The sequence below is a fragment of the Equus asinus genome, chromosome 7 (genome assembly GCF_041296235.1).
Source record: "Equus asinus isolate D_3611 breed Donkey chromosome 7, EquAss-T2T_v2, whole genome shotgun sequence".
In the NCBI taxonomy this organism is placed as follows: Eukaryota; Metazoa; Chordata; class Mammalia; order Perissodactyla; family Equidae; genus Equus; species Equus asinus.
The window spans coordinates 11,626,773-11,649,748 of record NC_091796.1 but is presented as its reverse complement, the minus strand read 5'-3'; the positions used below and the strand labels follow the sequence as shown (position 1 = coordinate 11,649,748).

At 33.9% G+C, this 22,976-nt stretch overlaps 1 protein-coding gene across 5 annotated transcripts in view; it reads right to left on the bottom strand.

Annotated features, from left to right (window-relative positions):
* Window positions 1-22,976, bottom strand: part of CDH19 (cadherin 19) — a 104,295-nt gene that overhangs the window by 34,039 nt on the left and 47,280 nt on the right. For all 5 annotated transcript variants that reach the window (XR_011504368.1, XM_044774848.2, XM_014827974.3 and 2 more), the window contains exons 6-9: window positions 20,788-20,952; window positions 15,443-15,627; window positions 14,639-14,892; window positions 3,801-3,922 (exon numbers count right to left, since the gene is read on the bottom strand). Coding sequence is in view for 4 of the 5 variants with exons in the window: in XM_044774848.2 (XP_044630783.1) it covers window positions 3,801-3,922; window positions 14,639-14,892; window positions 15,443-15,627; window positions 20,788-20,952 (726 nt within the window). In the remaining variant the exon portion in view is untranslated. The remainder of the gene's footprint in view (window positions 1-3,800; window positions 3,923-14,638; window positions 14,893-15,442; window positions 15,628-20,787; window positions 20,953-22,976) is intronic.

Below are 22,976 nucleotides of genomic sequence, written 5' to 3'. Positions count from 1 at the left end.
AAATTATCCTTTCAAAACTCTCCTGTATTTTGTTACATTCAGGATGAAAATAAATAAAACATTAAAATATGAAAAGGTATTTCTAAAGATTTCGAATTGGAATTATTCAAAATTAAGGCTCATATTTTTTATGGTTTAAACACATAATATATCACCATAGAACAACTTTTTGCTTAAGTAAGTAAATTCAAAAGAGTATTTCAGATTCAAAAAAATTTAGGGAAAATTACTAAGAAATTCATTTAAAGTTTTTATATTTTTCCTGCAAAATTTGTTTAAAATTAAGTTCAAATTAAACCTTTGGCATGACTGTACAAAGTATTCATATATCTTCATAGCTTCGTTTTAGACTAGTTAGTAATTTTATTCACTTAGCTGGCATGCTAATAAATAGCCTGGTGCTTAATTTGGGAAGCTTTCCAAGAAAAAGACTTAGCACAAATAACTTCACTTGCTGGGAAAACAAACATTAAACGGAACATCTCTTTCTTATAATGAGCAAAACTCTTATGCTGCAAGCTTCAAGGTAGTATCACATGCAGGGTATTTTTTTCTTTTCTTTTCTTTCTTCCTCTTTCTGCTTGAGGAAGATTGTGCCTGAGCTAACATCCATGCCAATCTTAATCTACTTTGCATGTGGGACATTGCCACATCATGGCTGGATGAGTGGCATGCAGGTCCGTGCCCAGGTTCCAAACCCATGAAGCTCAAGCTGCCAAAGTGGAGAATGTGAACTTAACCAGTACTCCGGCCCCAGCAAACGTTCTTATAACAACTTGGTGTGATGCTCTCTTTTCCATTCTTCAAGCGGTTTGTTTATATTACTACACAGACTTCAATGGTCAGTTATTTTTGATATTGACATCACAGTGATAAGAAATTTGCACGTAAAAATATTTTCTCCAAAATTGTTCTAAAATGACCTTAATGATGTAGATTTAAAAATTAAAGAGAAAAGAAAAAAATACATGAAAATTGGTTACTCAATCTTGCAAAAGCTCTTTCTAACCACTTTTCTCCTAAAATGAAACAAAAATTTTCAAAAATATATCTTCAAAGATAAGTGAAATGAACATTAACTTAGTGGGTTTCTGAAAATACTTATCTAATTATATTTTACTTTGAAATTTCATTCCCCATTCTGTAACTTTTCAGCCCTATCATAAAAATAATAATGAGAATATCAAATATCAAATCTCTTTAGCTATTTTTTTTAACTCTTAGAAAACGAATTATATAGTACCAGGAGCAGATCTGCATGAACTGTATAATTGTCACACTTGATAAAATTTCTCAAATCACTTTTCTCTGAAACAGTGATTAAATTCCTACGTGCTAAATTCTATGTAAAATAAACATTCAGTTTGCCTTTCATAGGCATTTAATTTTTGTCTTTGGTATTTTTAGCTGTCTTTTATTTATAAATTATGTTTTAATACAATATTCAATAATCAAACAAATTGTAAGTTTAAAAATTTACCAAATAAATTGATAGTTTTTGCTTCAAGAGATCACCTTCAATGTTGATCTAATCACATTTTGTGAAATTCTGTATCTAAAATTACATATCTACTTTTATTAAATCTCATGTTTTATTCTATTTTTCCCTTGAATTTTTCACTTTGAAGGCTTATTTACTTGTTTTGCCTCAAGAGAATATAAAATGTTTTCAAGTCCATTAATTAATTTTTTAAAATGTTACATGTATTTTGTTTTACTATCTGCAAATATAAAATGATAATTGCAATATAAATATATTCTGGCTTTACTGTTTCAAGAGCACATTTATTTTTTAAAATAATCACACTGTTAACATGCTTCAGCACAACAGAACCATATTCTTTAAAATTTATTCAAAAGTGGAATCATCTCCTGAACTCCCCTTCACTCAGAAAGACCCAATGAATAAAAGCTTTTTGCTTTTAGAATAAGCACCTTTGTGTTTTCTGACACCAAAAGCCTTGGCATTTCTTCTGTTGCAGCCAACATTTATTCCCTTGTAATATTTGCTCCCCATCCTTTATTGTTTAGTTAAATGGAAAACTCAAGACCCAGACCCAGTCCTCCTGCAGTGTTTCCATAGAGCTATTCAATGCACCACAAAAAATACGCAAGTTGCTGTCCACGCTACTATATCACCAGCAAACTGTTCACTAAAGTGAGGCATGAGATACATGTTTAATGCTTTCAAAGAACAAGCCAAGAATGTAAACAAGATTATTAGAATTCTATGCAAAATCAGTTATATGAAAGGATGTATTCTAAAACATTTCATATTCACAAATTTACTCCTTTACTATACTATATTAAATTTATGGGCTAAATAATGGGAATGATTTTGAAAATTTTTACATTGTGTTATATCTATTTCTTTGAGTTTGAATTAATACAATTATTTAATAAATGATTGATTGATAATTTTAAAGACACTATCCAAGCGATAAATCAGGATGATTTTATCTACTTTTTACAACCTGAAAATGGAATCATTTGCCTATCTCTGAAAAAACCTGGTCACTCCTAATGAAGACGTGACAATCAGCACAGCTGACACTATGAGTTTAATTTGAAAATGTGTTACTGTTTTTGTGATGTACAATCAATAAATTTTTTTTGTTTGAATCCTTCATATTATTTCCCATAATTTCATTGAAATATGACTATTTCTTTTTTTTTTTTAAGATTTTTTATTTTTTTCCTTTTTCTCCCCAAAGCCCCCCGGTACATAGTTGTATATTCTTCGTTGTGGGTTCTTCTAGTTGTGGCATGTGGGACGCTGCCTCAGCGTGGTCTGATGAGCAGTGCCATGTCCGCGCCCAGGATTCGAACTAACGAAACACTGGGCCGCCTGCAGCGGAGGGCGCGAACTTAACCACTCGGCCACGGGGCCAGCTCCTGAAATATGACTATTTTTAAATGCCTAAGTTTTAAAAGCCTGCCTTGGAGTGTCACCTTGTCTCTAATGTGCAAGACTATTAACACTTTATTCTAGAAACAGAACAAGGCACAGCCATTCAATGCTTGACTTCTAAAGTAGTCTCCTTATGGACTAACAGAGTCAGTCTAACCTGATTATGGTTAAATGGTACAACATTACTAGTTAATTTTAAATTATTTAAAATTTAAAATTTTAATTTCCACTCAATAGTTTTACTACCATTTGTATGTTAGTAAAACATGTACACCATTAAACTTCTCTATAAATTAAAAATTTTGCTCTAATAGAAAGATTCCAATGAAATAATCATTATAAATTCTTTCCACCTATAACTATCTCTTATGAGTGGATATTTTCTTTGGAATGTAGAAAAGACTTTGTTTGTTCATTAAACTCATAACTTAAAAAGGAACCCTTAAAGAACATAAATATATATATATATATATATATATAAAATATAGTCCAGTAAGAAAAAAATTGAAAAATTTATATTCAATTTTTATATACTGATATGAAAATGTCCTAAGAACATAAAATTATATAACAAATAAGTTTTGGAATTTCAGGTGATTTTCATTTCATTCTTTTGTTTTTCTGAATTTTCCATGACTTGTTGCTTGCATGAAACATTATTTATTGTCATAATAAAAAATATTTTAAAAGATATTTAATAGCAAGTATATAAACAAGCTGTAATAAGAATGAACATTAAAGTAATAAAATACATGTATGAATTGACATAAAATGTCGTTTAACTCTAGTTCCAACAACATTTTAAGCTAGCTTTTGTCACTACATAGAGATTATTGAGTGGTTTAAAAAATATGGTGAACCAACTTGTGGTTCCCAAAGGAGTACTTACATTTCTCTGTGGCTGTAACGCTGAGGTTGTACCAAGCACTAATCTCTCGATCAAGAGGGTTAGTTGCGATGATTGTGCCATTGTCATCAATACTGAACACTTTGCTTCTGGTAACAGAATACCTGCACCAAAAAAGAATTCCTTAATTTTATTATTTTCTCTGTATAACAGTGATACATAACACTCTTTTAAAGCAATAAGACAAATTAGTAAATACATGCTCAGCATAACTAATGTAGGCTGAACAATTTTCAAAAGGTGCATTCATATATTTCAGATTCAACTCAATGGAGATAGAAAAAAAAATGACCTCAGACTTAAATTGATGTATGCCAAATCTAAACACGTCACTCATTCTCATTCCCAAGAGAGAATTTTAATAAGTTAAAAAGAAATGGTTTAAAAGAAATGGCAAAATGCCATTTGCAAAGTGAAGAGAAATACAAATAAATAGGGGTAAACATTAGTGCTTATGAACTCTTGTTTCATCCACTGAAGCAACGTAAACCATACCTTCAGCCTAAACTGCTGTGGGTCTCTTTCCTACAACACATACATAGCTGCTTGCTAAATCTGTGCATTATATTATGATTACTTGATTGCTGACATATGAAAATGTTTTTGTTGTTTAAAGGAAATAATTTGATAATATTTAATAAAACATTATATACATATGTATATATATATATATCTCTCTCTCAGAAGTAAGGATAGAAGACCTAATGTGCTGTTAGATCATGCAGGGGAAGAAGCCAGATAATAAAATTCCCTCATGCAAAAGCCTAGAAAATGATCTAAACTCCACAATGAAAGAAGCCTTTGAAGCACTCAGCATGTCCTATCTGCTTGGAAATGATTCATAATAAAAATTACAGAAGACTAATAACTAGGATGCAGTCATGGCTTCTCATTACATGTAAATTCCCGAAGACTTTGATGAGACATCAATGAGGTTTGCCATAATTATGCAGAGAAAGATGAGAATATTTAATCTTGAATTGACAGGTCTCTAAAAATATCACACTGATTTGTGGCTTGGTGTTCAGGGGAGACTTAAAACAGAAATTACAGAGAATTAAGCTGTAGAGGAATTCAGCTTTTACTCTACTCATTTTTAAGCCTTTCTAGTAATTTATTTACATATCCATAAGTGGTCACATTTCCTGCTTAAGAGATTTGTTGAAACAGTAGTTTAACAGTTAATATTTTGCATTAAACATCTATACTATCCTGTTTCTATAATACACCATTCCAAAGAAAACCATCAAAAGCTTGAGACTATTTCCAAATAAAAGTGTTTTTTTTAATTATGACCTTGAATCATCAGTAACATTTTAAATAATAGGCAATACACATCATTTAAGACAGGAAAGATGTGTGCGATACATTGTAGAAAGAGCTTGAGCTTAAAATGTGAAATTTTGATGTTTAGAAGATTAATCTTTGGTTCATATCAAAATTCCTTTATATTGGAACTCTTCATGGCTCTAAAAATGCTGAATGTATAAAATATGACTGTGTAATGTATTCTCATTGCTGACCGCTCCTGCCGGAATGACATAAACAAATGATGCTTCCGTGCTTGCCTCCCCAAGATGCCTCTACATCTTGTCTTAATCCTCTCCTGCCTCCAGAACGTCTATTTCCACTTCACAGAAGAAGAAACTGAGACACAGAAAAGCCAAGCTCATATACAAAAGCTAGATGTTTCCAAGTAGGGTACTGTTCCATCAGGTCTTTCAAAGATTTTTAAGTGCTCCCTTCTACGGAGATGAAAGACATTTAAAGACAGTTTCTTCCACAGGTGAAAGGCATCCTTGTCATTCTTTTTTTTTTTTAATTGAGGTCATATTGTTTTATAACATTATGTAAATTTCAGGTATAAATTATTATACTTTGACTTCTATAAAGGCTGCATCCTGTTCACCACCAAAAGTCTAGTTTCCATCCATTGCCATACATATGTGCCCTTTTACCTGTTTCGCCCTCCCCTCACCCCCTTCCCTCTGGTACCCACCAATCTGTTCTCCACATCTATGTGCTTGTTTGTTTATCTTCCACAGATGAATGAAGTCATTTAGTAATTGTCTTTCTCCATCTGACTTATTTCACTTAGCATAATACTCACAAGGTCCATCCATGTTGTTACACATGGCATGATTTTGTCCTTTTTATGGCTGAGTAGTATTCCATTATATATATATACCCATAATGTATTATACATATATACTGTATATATACATATATATGTATATACATGTATAATATATAATGTATAATATATATTTATATATATACACCACATCTTCTTTATCCATTCATCCATTGTTTCTTGGACACTTGGGTTGTTTCTAAGTCTTGGCCATTGTGAATATTGCTGCAATAAACATAGGGCTGCATATATCTTTTTGAATTACTGTTTTCATGCTTTTTGGATAAATACCCAGAAGTGGAATAGTTGAATCATATGGCAGTTCTATTTTTAATCTTTTGAGAAACTTCCATACTGCTTTTCATAGTTGCTACACCAATTCACATTCCTACCAGCAGTGAATGAGAGTTCCCTTTTCTGCAAATCCTCTCCAACACATGTTATTTCTTTTATTTTTAATAATAGCCTTTCTGATGGGTATGAGGTGATATCTCATTGTAGTTTTGATTTGCATTTTCTTAATAATTAGTGACATTGAACGTCTTTTCATGCATCTGTAAGCCATCTGTATATCTTCTTTGTAAAAATGTCTGTTCATATTCTCCACCCATTTCTTGATCAGGTTGTTCACTTTTTGTTGTATGAGTTCTTTATATATTTTGGATATTGACTCCTTATTGGATAGATGGTTTACAAATAATATCTTCCAGTTGGTGGGTTGTCTTTTCATTTTACTGATGGTTTCCTTTGTCGTACAAAAGCTTTTTGTTTGATCTAGTCCTGTTTGTTTTTTCCTTTGTTTCCTTTGCCTGAAGAGATATGATATTTGAAAAGATACTAGTAAGACTGATGTCAAAGAGCAAACTGCCTATGTTTTCTTCTGTGAGTTTTATGGTTTCAAGTCTTACATTCAAGTATTTAATCCATTTTGAGTTAATTTTTGTGAATGGTATAAGATAATGGTCTACTTTCACTTTTTTGCATCTGGCTGTCCAGTTTTCCCAACACCATTTATTTTAGAGAATTTCCTTTCTCCATTGTATGTCCTTGTTTCTTTTGTTGAAAATTAGGAGTCCGTAGATGTGTGGATTTATTTTTGGACTCTCAATTTTGTTCCATTGATGTATGTGTCTGTTTTTCTGCTAGTACCATGCTGTTTTGATTATCATAGCTTTGTAGTATATTTTGAAATTAAGGAGTGTGATACTTCCAGCTTTGTTCTTTTTTCTAAGGATTGCTTTTGCTATTAGAAGTCTTTTGTTGTTCCGTATAAATTTTAGGATTCTTCTATTTCTGTTAGAAATGTCATTGGGATTCTGATTGGGCTGCATTGAATCTGTAGATTGAGTTAGGTAATACGGACATTTTAATGATGTTTATTCTTCCAATTCATGAGCACAGAATAACTTACAATTTATTAATGTCTTCTTCAATTTCTTTTAATAATTTCTTATAGATTTCAGTGTATAGACCTTTCACCTCATTGGTTAAATTTATTCCTAGGTATTTATTCTTTTTGTTGCAATTGTAAGTGGGATTGTATTCTTGATTTCTCTTTCTGCTTTGTTGTTAGTGTATAGAAATTTAACCAATTTTTATGTGTGTATTTTGTACCCTACAACTTTAGTGTATTTGTTAATTATTTCTAATAGTTTTTTGGTGCGTTCTTTAGAGTTTTCTATACATAGAATCATGTCATCCACAAATAGTGACAGTTTTACTTCTTCCTTTCCAATCTGGATGACTTTTATCTCTTTTTCTTGCCTAATTTCTCTGGCTAGGACTTCCAATACTATTTTGATTAAAAGGAGCAAGAGTGGGCATCCTTGTCTTGTTTCTGTTCTTTGAGGAATAGCTTTCAGTTTTTCTGTTGAATATGATGTTAGCTGTGGGCTTGTCATGTATAGCCTTTATTATGTTGAGGTACTCTCCTTCTCTATCCATTTTATTTAGAGTTTTTTTCATAAATGGATGTTGAATCTTATTAAAAACCTTCTCCGCATCTATTGAGATGATCATGTGACTTTTAGTCTTCATTTTGTTAATGTAGAGTATCACATTGATAGTTTTGCAGATGTTGAACCATCCCTGCATCACCGGAATAAATCTCACTTGATCATAGTGCATGATCCTTTTAATGTATTGTTGTATGTGATTTGCTAATATTTTCATGAGGATTTTTGCATCTATGTTCATCAGCGATATTGGCCTGTTATTTTCCTATTTTGTGTTGTCCTTGACTGGGTTTGGTAGCTGGGTAATATTGGCCTCGTACAATGAGTTAGGAAGCATCTCATTCTCTTCAATTCTTTGGAAGAGGTTGAGAATGCTAGCTATTAAATCTGCTTTGAGTGCTTGGTAGAATTCACCAGAGAAGCTGTCTCGTCCTGGACTCTTGTTTTATGGGAAATTTTTATTACTGTTTCAATCTCTAGTTCTGAGTGTTTTACTAAGATTCTCTATATGAATATCTGGGAGGTTGCATGATTCTAAGAATTTATGCATTTCAATGTTATCCAATTTGTTTGCCTATAATTTTTCACAGTATTCCCTTATAATCCTTTTATAGTCCTTTGTGTTTCTGTGGTATCTGTTGTAATTTCTCCTCTTTAACTTCTAATTTTATTTATTTGAGCCTTCTCACTCTTTTTCTTAGTGAGTCTAGCTAAGGGTTTGTCAATTTTATCTTTTCCAAGAACCAGCTCTTAGTTCTGTTAATCCTTTCTATTATCTTTTTAGTCTTTATTTCACTTATTTCCACTCTGATTTTTATCATTTTCTTCCTTCTACTGACTTTGGGCTTCATTTGTTCTTCTTTTTCTAGTTCTTTTAGTTGTAGTGTAAGCTTGTTTATTTGAGATTTTTCTTGTTTCTTGAGGTAGGCCTGTATTACTATATACTTCCCTCTTAGTACTGCTTTTACTGCATCCCATAATGTTTGGCATTTTGTGTTTTCGTTTTCACTTGTCTCCAGGTAGTTTTTGATTTCTCCTTTGATTTCTTCATTGATCCAATAGGTGTTCTGTAGTATGTATGTTGTTTAGTCTCCACATATTTGTGACTTTTCCAGTTTTCTTCCTGTAATTGAGTTCTAGTTATACCATTGCAGTTGGAAAAAAGATGCTTGATATGATTTCAATCTTCTTAAATTTATTGAGGCTTATTTTGTTTCCCAGCATATGGCCTATCTTTGAGAATGTTCAATATGCACTTTAGAACAATGTATATTCTGCTACTTTTGGATAAAATGTTCTCTATATAGCCATCAGTTCCACCTGGTCTATCATTTCATTTAAGGCTAATGTTTCCTTGTAGACTTTCTGTCTGGATGATCTATCCATTGATGTAAGTGGTTTGTTAAAGTCCCTTACTATTATTGAGTTGCTGTCAATTTCTGCCTTTTGGTCTGTTAATAGTGGCTTTATATACTTTGGTGCTCCTATGCTAGGTGTATATGTATTAATAAGCATTATGTATCCTTTGTAGAATGTTCCTTTTGTCATTATAGAATGCCCATCTTTGTCTCTTGTTATCTTTTTGGATTGAAGTCTATTTTGTCTGATATAAGTATGAGTATTCTTGTTTTCTTTCGGTTGCCATTTGCTTGGTGTATTATCTTCCATCCCTTCATTCTGTCTTTAGAGCGGAGATAGGTCTCCTAAAGGCAGCATACTGTTGAGTTTTGTTTTTCAATCAATCTAGCCACTCTGCATTTTTATTGGTGAATTCAATCCATTTATATTTAGAGTGATTATTGATATGTGAAGCTTACTGCTGCCATTTTATCTTTTGTTTTCTGGTTTTTCTATGTTTCTATTGTTTCTTTTTCTTTGTATCGTTTCTTTCTCGTTGCTATTTCAGTTGTGTGGTTTTCTGTGATGTTTTTTCTCAGTTTCCTCTTTATTTATGTTTTGTGACTCTGTTCTGATTTTTGTTCTGTGGTTACCATGAGGTTTATATAAAAGATCTCATAGATGACATAGTATTTTTTCTGCTGATAATATCTCATCTTCATTAGCCTATGTAGGTTCCATCTTTTTCTGCTTCTCCTTCTATGTTGTTGTTGTCACAAATTATTCTTTTATGTGTTGTGAGTTTGTTACGAAATTGAAGTTCTTATAGTTATTTTTGATACTTTCTTTCTCTTTAGCCTTTATGCTATAATTAAGTGTTTACTAACCTATTCTGATATGGAGTTGCAATTTTCTAATTCTGTCTGTCTATTTATCACCTTGCTCAAAGCTTTGTAAACCTTTGACTTTTTGTTTCAGGTATGAGGGCTCCTTTCAACATTTCTTGGAAGGCAGGTCTAGTGATGATGAACTCCTTTAGCTTTTATTTGTCCTGGAAAGCCTTTATTTCTCCTTCATATCTGAAGGTAGAGTATTCTTGGTGGATAGTTTTTGCCTTTAAACATTTTGAATATATTATTACACTCTCTCCTAGCCTGTAGAGTTTCTGCTGAGAAATCTGCTGATAGCCTGAGGGAGGTTCCTTTGTAAGTTATTTTCTTCTCTCTTGCTGACCCTAATATCTTTCATTTGCCATTGACTTTTGGCAGTTTTAATATAGCGTGCCTTGGAGAAAACCTTTTGGCATTGAGATAATTAGGAGTTCTATTATCTTCATGTATTTGTATACCAACTTCCTTTCCCAGGTTTGGGGCAGTCTCAGATATTATTTCTTTGAATCAGCTCTGTGCTCCCTTCTCCTTCTTTTCTCCTTCTGGGATACGAATTATCCTTATGTTGGTTTTCCTAATTGATATTTAGATATCTACAGATATTTCTTGTAGAATTTCTTCATTTTTAAAAAATTTTAGTTCTCTCTTCTCTTCCACCTGAATCATTTCTAGATATCTATCTTCAAGCTTGCTAATTCTCTCTTCCTCATGGTCTGCTTTATTAACAATGTTTTCTACTTTAGTTTTCATCTCATTGATTGTATTCTTCATCTCCAGAATTTCTATTGTTTTTCCCCATAGTTTCAATCTGTTTAGTGAAGTACTCCTTCGGGTAATTAATTTTATTCCTGAGTTCATTGAACTATCTTTCAGAGTTTTCTTGTAACTTGTTTAGTTTCTTTATGACAGCTATTTTCAATTCTCTGTCAGTTAGATCTCAGTCTTCTGTTACTTCAAGTTCGGTTGCTGGAGAGTTGTCATTCTCTTTCTGTCCTACCATGTTACTGTAGTTCTTCATTGTGCTTGGTGAGGTGATCCTCTGCCAGCACATTTGTAGGAGTAAACACCTTTTTTATTTGAGTAAGGCTTCAGTTGCTTTGATTCTGAGCTGCTTCTGGTTGTATTTGAGAGCCTGCACTTTTCACCCTCCACTGCCTCTGCCAGTGGTGTCATCAATACCTTCCTTGTGCTGCTTGTGCCTCTGAGGTTGCTGGAGCCTTGCTGCTTAAGACATCACTGCAATCACACGTGTCACCACTGGGGTCACCAGGCTGCGAGCTCTTCTGCTGCTTCTGGGGTCACCTGAGTCTCATGTTTCCCCACTGTCTCTCTATGGACTCTCCACAGACTTTTGAGTGCCGTTGTCTCATGTGCTACCTGTGCTGCTGCTCCCAGGTTACCAGGGGGTCCTGGAAGCACTGCTGCCAGGGGCACTGGGTTCACGGGTGTCACTGTGGCTGCCAGGTGCTCTGGTCTTGTATGCAGCCCTTGCTAGTAGAGCTAATGTTGAGGGTGTCACCAGTTGGGGCTCCCTCCTTGTCATTCTTGAACTTCCCACAAGGCTATTTCCTGCTCACAAGCTTGGCTGTTTCTCACGTACCTGATTACTAAGACTATTTATCTCTTCACGTGAATGTTGACAGTTTCTCTCTTTCAAGGAATCGGTCGTAATTCATGGGCACAGAGTTGTTCATAGCATTTCCCTATAATGTTTAATGTCTATAGAATCAAAAGTTATGAGCCTTCTTTCATTTCTGATAATGGTAATTTTTATCTATTCTCTCTTTTTTTCCCCACTTAGTTGTCTTATTAGAGATTGATCAATTTTACTGTTCTTTTGAAAGAATCAGCTTTTGGTTTCATTGCATGTCTCTATTGTTTACAATTTCACTGCTTCTGCTTTAAAGTTTTTTATTTCCTTTTTTTCCACTTGCTTTTGATTTAACTTGCTCTGCTTTTTCTAACAGAAATGAATACATCATTTTTCTCATATTTACAAAATATTTCAAAGTTTGACTATAGGCTCAGTTCAAAAGGAAGCTTCAATAATGTCCAAAGAATGAATCATGCACAGTAGAAGTAAAAGTATATATTCCCTATATCTAGAACCTCAAAAATACAGTAATACATAATGTTGGGGATAAAATGAAAATCTTAAGAGAAATTCCTTATGAAGTCTCTCATAATTTTATAATGGAATCTTTATTATAGACAATTTCTGGGCTCTAATTCCTAGCACACTAGGCTCCTTAAAACAGTTGTCTCATCTCACTTTCAGGTCTAAATATTGCTTTCTTCCTGTGCACTTGCCCCTTGATTTTTCTTAAACATTTACCATATAGCTTATTATTATCATTCATATCAAGGCATATCTTATTTCTTAAGCTTTTCTGTCCTTGACAATGACAAAAATATTTTGTTAAATCAGTTTATTTATCTCGCCAAAGACTTACTGGAGAGCCCCAGGCTTCACAGAAACATCAGGTGATTCTTACTCAGAAGGAAAAGCTAAGTAACATGAGTTAATTGAATTAGGTATAACCTACTTTGTTTACTATGTGTTAATGTCTTTCCTCTGAAATAATGCGACATCCCGGAGGGCATAATACAATGTCCTATCATTTCCTTTGGTTTCCACATGCCTTATCATGGAGTGAGTATTAAGGAAGAGCATTTTGATTTAGCTTTTTTGGTTTTAAGATTGGCACCTGAGCTAACACCTGTTGCCAATCATCCCTTTTTTCTTCTTCTTCTTCTCTCCAAAGCCCCCCAGCACATAGTTGTATATTCTAGCTGTATGTCCCTCTGAGGGACACTGCCTCAACATGGCCTATGAGCAGTGCCATGTCTGCACCCAGGATCCAAACTGGCAAAACCCTGGCCTGCTGAAGCAGAGCATGCGAACTTAACCACTTGGACGTGAGATGGCTCCCTGATTTAGCATTGTGATTTCAAATATTTTCCAATATTTTTTGCTTCCAAAATAAAAAAAAAGGAAACCTGAAATGTGTTCAAGTGGCTATTTTCATATACATTTAATTTGGTTTTCATCATATAGTTTGAACACTTAATCAAATTATACCACACAGAAAAAAAATCCGTGATCCTAATCTATGAAACAGAATCTTATTTAAAAGGCACTTCTAAATTAAAGAATATCCATAAAAGGCATTGAAAGATATTCTTTTGATAGGCACTCATAAACTACTTTTAAAAGTAATTTTAGTATAAAGGTGAAAATTGTAAGTTAAAATATTTTTAGTAGAAAATAATGTAAGCAACCACCAATAGTGACACTATAAAACACATAACCTCTGCTTATATTTGGGTGAAGGTCACTTATTTGTCTCATATATATGTAATATTTTTACTTTGTAAACATATGACTCTAATAATTTTCTATTATCTTTTAAAATCACGACATGTTTTTGTCTATGTTTCTAATGATTGTTGTAAAGCATTCATCATTAATTGCCTTATATATACCACTAAGATTAGATATTTAAATTGTTTCCAATATTTTACTATCATAAATGATAATACAATGAACAGCTTAATCATTAAATAATTTTTTAAAATTATGTATTCTTTAGTATTCTCAGAAGAACAATAAACAGGTTAATAGATATACCACTTTAAAAATCTAAACAATTGACTTACTGGGTTATAATCATATGTATATGCTACATATATATATACTTATATTTATTACTAAAATTACTATTACTAAACAGGAACCATATCTACATATTATAAGGCATCGTCTTCTGGTTAGGAATTACAGTGGAAAAGTGAATTTAAAGCAGCTCCTTCTTTGTACCAGTAGTCCCTCCAAAGCGCAAAGCATTAGCCAGCGTCTTCATGAATACATACAAGTTTGTGTAATTCTCTGGACTGTGAAATGTGGAGAATACATGAACAAAGGAAGGTAGTGGAAGGAAACATGAAATCTGTTTTGTTTTTATGTCTAACCAGACCTACAATTCAAATATCGGGGGAAAAAAGAAAACACAGTACCTGACTATAACAGACTAGTTTAATAGACGGCAAATATTGCTGAATTGTAACAAAGAAATCTATTTCTAACCAATTGAAATTATCTCATTTTTACTCCTTTAAGTGGCATCTTGTAAAAAGCTTTCTCAATTTTTGGACATCATTTTAATTAAATAGTATTAAGTGAACCACACTTTGATCAGCTTTGTTTCTGCTCTGACTTGGCATAATCAAGGGTTTCTTTTCCCTCACCTCCTTACCTCAATTGATAGAGAGCTGATTGCATCGAACTTTAGTTGGTGATTGTTGCACGTTTACAATTGCCTATTTCACTGCATCTTAACCAATAGTGAGGCCCCCTATTTGGACCTGTTTAAATTGTTGCAAATTTGATATGTACCATATAGAGAAATATAGATATATCCTTGTTACATTTGTATGAAATTTTATTTTTAAGCTAATCTGTGTTGACTTATTTATTACTGCAAAGCTGGCCCCCAGACATACCCAATAGGAGAGTTCCTCTGATCTGGATCTGTGGCAGAGACCACGCCTACAAACGACCCGTGCGGGCTTCCTTCAAAGATTTCAAATATGTAATACGGGAAGAGAAAAACAGGAGGTTCGTCATCATCTTCCACCTGAACCTTAATGAAAGTAGTGGAGGCTTCAGCGTGATATTTCATGAGCTTCTCATCAACATGGCGGTTTTTAACTTTTGCTCTAATACCGTAGTGGTTCTGGTGCTCAAAATCCACTTTCTACAAAGAAACACAGTGTGCACAGAAGAAATGGCTTCAGTAACCCGAGGAATTACTTAGAAAAAGAATGTCTCAGTTGTTAAATTATCTCATGTGCTGTTCCGTGAGGTTTGACTTTTTATGGACTTGGATCCCTTTGATAGTATCATTAAGCAGTGGCATAGTAAACCCCTATGGGTATTTTGTTATTTATATCTATTATAAAATGTTTGGGGATAATAACTATATTTTTTTGTTTAGGATTAAAATTATACTTTTCTGAGGATAAATATCTTACGGAATTGAGAATTAATTATCCATTACTTAAGATCTTTTCAAAAAGTTTGTCCTCTATTTGAAAATCTTTTTTTAAAAAAACCATTCTACATATAATTCAAGAAACTCTGTAATAACTAACTGTCATTTCTAAACTCCTTTACTCCCTAAACTGTAAATCACAGGTTCTTATTTCAATTACTTAATGAAACAAAAACTAACTGGCTACACAAAATAATTGTGTGTATTTCTGATTTGATTTTTCTGCCAAAGCAAATAATTTTAATACATCTACCTTTTTTAATATAACTATTCCTTCTTGGGTCTCATTATTAGTAATGATGTCAAATGTTTGAGAATCATCTTCTTCAATGCTGTAATCCATTTCTGCATTCTCTCCTATGTCATTATCATATGCCATGATTTTCCCTATGGAAGTCCCAGTGGGTGCAGACTCAGAGACAGTCAAGCGATACAAACCTTTAAAAACAAAATTCAAGATTTTGTGCATAAATAATTGACACAAGAAACTCTCACTTATAAAACCCTTTATTTATGGACTGTAGGAAAACCCATACCTACCCTATACACAAATTATTTGTTCTAAATCTCTCTATGTATGTATATTGAGAGAGAGAGAGAGAGAGAGAGTATGTGTGTGTACTTTCTCCCTCTACTTTTGCAATCTGAACATTTCCTTAATATCCTATTTGAACATCTATCATTGTCTCTCAAATATCTCTTAGGGAGTCCTATCACCAGTCCATATTATTTTCAAATATCTATTCATGTCCATACCTTCTCAATATTCATGGATTTATTTTTTATTGTATCCTTCAACCATCCCAAATTAAATTTGATGAAAAGAGTTTTTCAATTTCACTCAAGCATTCTCTATCTAAAGTTACCAATAAAAGTAAGTTTGAATTAAAGATGAGAGACACTGAAAGCATATAGTTGAGCTCTAAGAATAATAGTTTGACTTTGAAATTCTGAGCCTGGATTGCATTAGCCGTAATGGAAATGGAAAAGAAAGCTGGATCCACAATAGTTGGTGAAAGAACTATGTGGAAGTTAGATGACCCCATTGTTTTGGTCATTTGAAAATTGAAATACCCAGATAGAAATACAAAGTGGGCTTTTCTTCCTTATTTTTCAGAAGTAATATGCATAAAACTGATACAGAACTAGCCATTCATATGATATTACTTGTAATTTATGCTAAAATGTAGGAAATAACCATATATGTTAATATTTTAAAGAATGAAACTTCTTAGAATTAAAAAAAGAGCACATATAACATAATTTCTCTTTAAAAGGATTCTTAATTTCCTTAGAAGCATATAGCAAGTCACTTCACAGATTGCCTTGTGAGATTTTGCTTTTTTTTTTTTAAGTGGAGAAATACTAAAAAGTTGCCAATATTTAATGGTTTTCAGGAAGTAACAGTATAACTGTGCTGCAGTGTTTCTTTCATTGTGGCAAAATTAAAAGAATTCTTTATTTGATTGCCAAAATTAAAAATTGTCAACAAATTAATCCGGAAAAAACAATGTCACTACCCTAAACCTGAAAGCAGATGCTGTGTACACACTTCGCTAAATCAGCACTTCGTTTGTGCTATTTTCCGTACTTTCAAAGATTGTTTTTTGAATACCAATGCTTTACAAGGTCCTGTCTAGGGGCTGTGGCATCACAAGAAACAGTAGGCAGAAAACTGCTGCCTGGGCTAGCTTATGTTCTTGAGGATGAGGCAAACAATTAATACGACACTGATGAGTACTCAGACAGCGTGGTGGTGGTAAAATTTTCAATAAGGTGATCAAAAAAGTCTTTCTTGTGGATGTGACTTTTGTATAAGAAATGAACTAACGGAATGCATATCTAAGGAAATAGAATTTCAGGAAGAAGAAAGAGCAGGCAAAAAATCCACAATGCCAGAGTGTCAGGAGTGTTCTGAAACAGAGTAGGTCAATTGCCGGTGTTGGCTTGTCAATGAGCAAAGGTGGGAACGCTAGAACATGGGGGCCGAGAGGTAATGGGATAGGACTGGTGATGGCAAAACATTTAGGACCATGTGTGTTATGCTAAGGCCTTTGACTTTTTATCTTAGTGAGATAGTAAGACATTTAAGAGATATGATCTGACCTGTATTTTAAAAAGATCACTAAAACTGTGTTGGAAATAGACTAAAGGAAAATAACGGTGGAAGGTGATAGACCAGACAAGAGCCTAGTGCAACAATCGAGGCACGTGAAGAGGGTGGCATGATCCAAGGTGGTAGAATGGAGTTGGTGAGAAATGTTCAGATTATGGATATTTTTAAAGGCAGAGCCAACAGGATCTGGAGAGGGTTGACTTTTGGATACAAGAGAAAGAACAGAGGGAAAGGTGACTTCAAAATCTTCAAACAAAATGATTTTCTATTATCAGGAAGGGTATGTGTGTTTGCTCACAGAATATCAAAAATCAGGAACTAGCAGGAATTGTGCAGAATTGACTGTCAATTATGTATACATTAGAATTAAAAATTAAAAATTAGAATTGACCTGGATTTGTCCCAGTGTAGGCTGAGTTGTATCATTTAAACTGAATTGAATTTGAACTGAATGGGTGAGATTTTGCCCTGAACAATATGAAGCCTGGATTTGTTAATGCCTGAGATGGGAAAGTCTGTAGGAAAAGGAGGTTCAGATGGGCAGGTGAGATTAGGAACTCAGTGCATTTTAAGTTTTAAATGTATGTGAGAATACAAATGAAGATATTGAGAAGAGAGCTGAATATGCATGTGTGGAGGTCATGGGAGAGATTCAGACAGGAGATATGTATTTGGAAGTTGTCAGTACAGAGTGGGTATTTAAAGTCACGTGGCTAAACAAGAATACTGAGTTAGTGTAGAAGGAAGAAAGACGAGACCCAAGATTTGATACCAGAAATACTCCAATGAGAAGCGAAGGAGACTGAAATAAGTGACCAGTGAGACAGAAGAAAAAGCAGATGAAAGTGGCCCGTTGAGAGTTTCAAAGAGGGAGTGATCACTGTCAAATCCTGCTGAGAAATCAAACTATATTAGGATTGAGAACTGAGTGGACTAAATTGCATAAAATAGACCGGATCAGTCTCGTCAAGTAGTATGGATGAATCCTGATTGGAGTGGGTTCCAGAGTATAAGGACAGTAACCAAGGACATCGAGTGTTGATAACAGTTTTCAGAATTTTTTCTCTAACAGGAAAGAAAAGAAAATGAAGTATGATTAGCTGGATGTGGAAGTGAAGTTAAGAAATGTGTTTATTTTTTTTGTTTGTTTTTAAGATGAAAAACACCAACAACATGTTTGAATGCTAATAGTAGTGAACCAGCAGAGAGGAAAATTCGTGACACAAGGGAGAGGGAGGGGTTGTTTGAGCGATGCCCTGACTGAGAGGTCAGGGAATGTGCACAACAGAGGACATGTGTATTGAGTATTCAGATTGAGAGGAGGGCAAGGACCTTTCAATAAGGGAAAGTAGGTTGAACAACAGTAAGGAGCCAGCATATTTCTGTTTGGGAAGAATGGTCAATACATTTTCACATGATTATGGTGTGAGAAGGGAATAGAGAAAACATTTTGAGGTAACTTTATGGTCTAGAATCATGTTCACCCACACTGAGATTTGACTGAAGTTATTAATAGTATCATCTTTCATGAGGATTCTGAAAGAATTTTTAAAAACTACTTTAAATGTTCTAGTTTATATATAAAGTTGAGAAAAGTCAAAAGAAACTAAAAAAGGCAGCAGGAGTTTTGAGGACATTTTGTCTCAACGAGCTTCCTTGAGAGTTCTCCTGCCTTCTAGAATCTTCAACTTGCTATTTCACTTTCATCTAAATAAAACATAGACTAGATTTATTCAATGAATTCAGCCACCATTTTTCTCTATATATTATATGTAAATCATTTTAAAAAGTTCTGGGTATATCAGATTTAATTACACTATCTTCTTGCATTTAGGACATATTTATGTTGTAGAGATAGTCATATACACAGTATATTGCATAACATGGAGATGAAGATCACACACCATTTCCTCATAGCCTAAATTCCATCCAAAGAGGAGCTGTTTTATTGACACACAAAGAAATGAGATGTTGTTCAAAGGGTACAAAGCTGCAATTATGTAGAATGTATAAGTTTTAGAAATCTAATGTACAGCATGATGACTAAAGTTAATAATACTGAATAATATAATGGAAATTTGCTAAGAGAGTAGATCTCAGGTGCTCTCATCACCCACACACACGCACAATGTAACTATGTGAGGAGATGGATATGCTAACTAGTTTGACTACAGTAATAATTTCACTATGTATATGTATATCAAAACACCATGCTGTATACCCTAAATATATACAATTTTTATTTAAAAAAACAGTGGCCACATTTTTAAATTAACATAATTTAAATTGGATGATAGCATAGAAATAAAAATCCAGATTTTAATATTTCTTGAAAAATCAGAAGATCTGATAACCCTGGGCATGGCACAAATTGGCTGAATTGAATAGTGTCTGCATCATTTAGGAGTGTGCATGTGTCTGTGCGTGTGCGTGCAGGCGTGTGTTTGATCTACTTTCTTTGCTCCACGCTTATCAAATTTTCCTCCTATCATCATAATTCCTCCTGATTTCTGGGAATGCTTATAAATGTATTTCTGTAGCTAAGACAGAATCCCCTGAAAAAGAAACTCCTTAGAAAAGAAATTCTTCCTAGGAATTTCCTAAGAAATTCCTCCTGAAGCACACTATGTGATTAACCTGTATTTATTACTTAAATTGTCAGAGCAGGTGTGGCCTATTCTTGCTACAAACATAAAAAATAAAATAGTCATTTTAAATTGGTATTTATAGTAGGTAAAAGAATAAATTCCCAAAGATAATTATGTCCCAATACTCCAGAACTCATGAATAGGTTACCTAAAGTGGCAAAAGGGAATGAAGGTTGCAGAGGGAATTAAGATTGCTAATCAGCCGACCTTGAGATGTGGAGATTGTTTCGGTTTCTCCAAGTGGGCCCAATCTAATCACATTTGTCCTTAAAAGTGGGAGAAGAGGCAAAAGTGTGGGCCAGAGAGATGGCAGTGAGAGAAGCATTTGACCCCCTTGGCTGCTTCTGAGATGTGCGGGCTGTCTACAGGAAGCAGAAAGAGGCTTGCAGGAGCTAACCGTGTCCCCCAGTTGACAGCCATCAAGGAAACAGAGACCTAATCCTACAAACACGAAGAACTGAATTCTGCCAGCACCCAAATCCCAGGAACTGGATTCTGCCCTGGAGCCCACAGAGAGGGAGGCAGGCCTGCAGACACCCTGCTTGACCTCAGCCTGCGGGCGTCGTACCAGACTTCAAGATAATACATTTGTTTTAAGATATAAGTTTGTGGTAGTTTGTTATAAAAACAATTGAAAAATAACACATTACTCTTTCCCTTATATTTGACTTTCTACAGTAATGGAACTAATCACACCTTAGAATAATTAACAAATTTATTTTACATAATCTTAGTGCTGTTGCAGTGCTTTTAGAATGTGAACTCTATCATCTGCATCTATTCAACATACTTATAGTTACATTATAATAAACATTCAAGATGCTTTCTACTTACTTTCTTTAAATATGGGTTTATTGTCATTAACATCAGAAAGTTTAATTAATACACTCGTCGTTCCAGACAGTGCTCCAGGCAGACCAAGCATGTCTTTGGCTTGAATAATTACCCAGTACTCATCCTGCAGTTCTCTATCCATTTTAGAAGATATTCTTATGACTCCTTTAAAAATGTAATAAAACTCCAATTATTATTTCATTATTAACCATGACATCTTCCTAGTTAATTTTTAAGAATACAACCATATAATCATTCTTTTAACACATTTGGAACCACTACAATGTGCAAGACATGGCTCTGGAGAAAAAATATACCAATAATAAATTAAACACCAGCTCTGCCTAGAGTTTAGTGTGGTCACCACCATACTAAGCATGCTGGTAGACCTTGAATACAATACTGTGTCAAGATAATTGAGAGGTTGAGAAGAGCAGTGTCTTATTTTTACCTCAACCAGTTTTCTGCTATCTTCTCTAACATAAGTGTGCTAAAATTGACTTTTCCCATAAACTTTGAAGAAGTTTGTTTATTATAGGTAAATGTGTAAATTATAATGCCAAATTTATGCAAAAAAATACTGTGTCCTGTAATGTTAGTCTATTTTAAGTCATGATAGGTGAAGAAGGATTGGTTTCTGATGCAGTTATTCATAATCTACCAAAAGAGATAAATACATACACAGATATTCAAACTCAAGGTAGACCATGATAATTATTGTAATGTGCACTTTTTATAAAATTATTTAGTAAAAAATTAATTATCATTGAAAAAAAATTGGACCACATTGTGACGGGATTTTAATTGTGGACTAGAGTGTTTCACAAGTATAATTTGTTATATGAATCAGTATGGAAATCATTGAATATATTAAACAGATGCTGCTGGTATCTCCCCACGTGTGCCTCTAGAGGGAATTGTGTTTCATATTAATAAAGGAGAATACTCATAGGGCTTTCGGAATGATATATCAAAGGTGTAGAGATTACTCAAACAGTGAGCGACTGGAGCATAGAGACCTGCGCTCCCCATATATGGGGGCTTCAATTTACTTTGCTCTATTTTCAACCTTTCTTCTCACCTTCCGACTGAACAAAGGATATATATTCCTAGATCCTCTTACACACCAGAAAACTTAGCACTTCAATGTTCTGGCTCTCGTTTGTCTTGCTGCCCACTCCACCTCTGCTCCATCAATGCAATTTATGGCTTTCACTAACTTGCTCAATATATTTAAAAAGTCAGTGAGGGTTAGGGGAAAAGACAGTGCTTAAAATGGTCAAGAAGGTCCAGTGTGACCCAGCACATGTCTATTCCTCAGATACCCCACTTCTACTCTCCTCCTGGATACTTTTCCACACTGGCCTCTAGTTAGTGTAAGAGCTTCAACGCTGTCCCATCTCAGGAATTTCCCATACATTCTTCTCATAACCTGGAATGCCTTTCACTCTCTCTTCACCTTGGTCTGACTTCTGGTTTCAGTATATTCTGCCTTGACCACACAATATAAAGTAGGTCTCACTATCTTTCTCCTACTGGACCTTATTTGTTTCACTTCATAATATTCACAAACTGAATGGATGTGTTCATTAATAGTCACATGTATAATATCTACTTCTAAGTTACGAGAAAGAAGAGTCCATGCTGGGTTTTTTGTTTTTGTTATTATTTTTTTAATGTTGCGATTTGGTACTGCTGTAAACACAGTGTGTTGTACAATGCCTGTTACATTTTCAACCCTTCTCAACCAAGACTGCATGAGGGAATTAAAACTTAATGTCTTAAGGCATCCCCTGCATATGTTAAAATAACTTTCGTCCTGTGCATCCAGAATAATAGAAGCTAAGTACAAGCCTTGGGAGAATTAAGAATACAGTGACTTAAGTCATATTTTTCATATGATTTCAATCAGGATTTCAATAAACCCTGATTGAGAAAGGCTGAGGTATTTAATATTTGCTAAATGAATAAATCAATAAGAAATGTTTAAATGTCCAACAATGCTTTATTTCATTTAAGATTTTCATGTCACCACATTGGAAATAAGAATTTACCTCTTACTAATAACCATAGACTTTTACTTCTTTTGACACTTGCCACATTCTCAGTTGTTTTAGTTATGAACTTATGTGGGTTTTTTTCCCATCTTTAGAGACTATAGGCTCTTAAAGGCAGGACTCATATGGTCT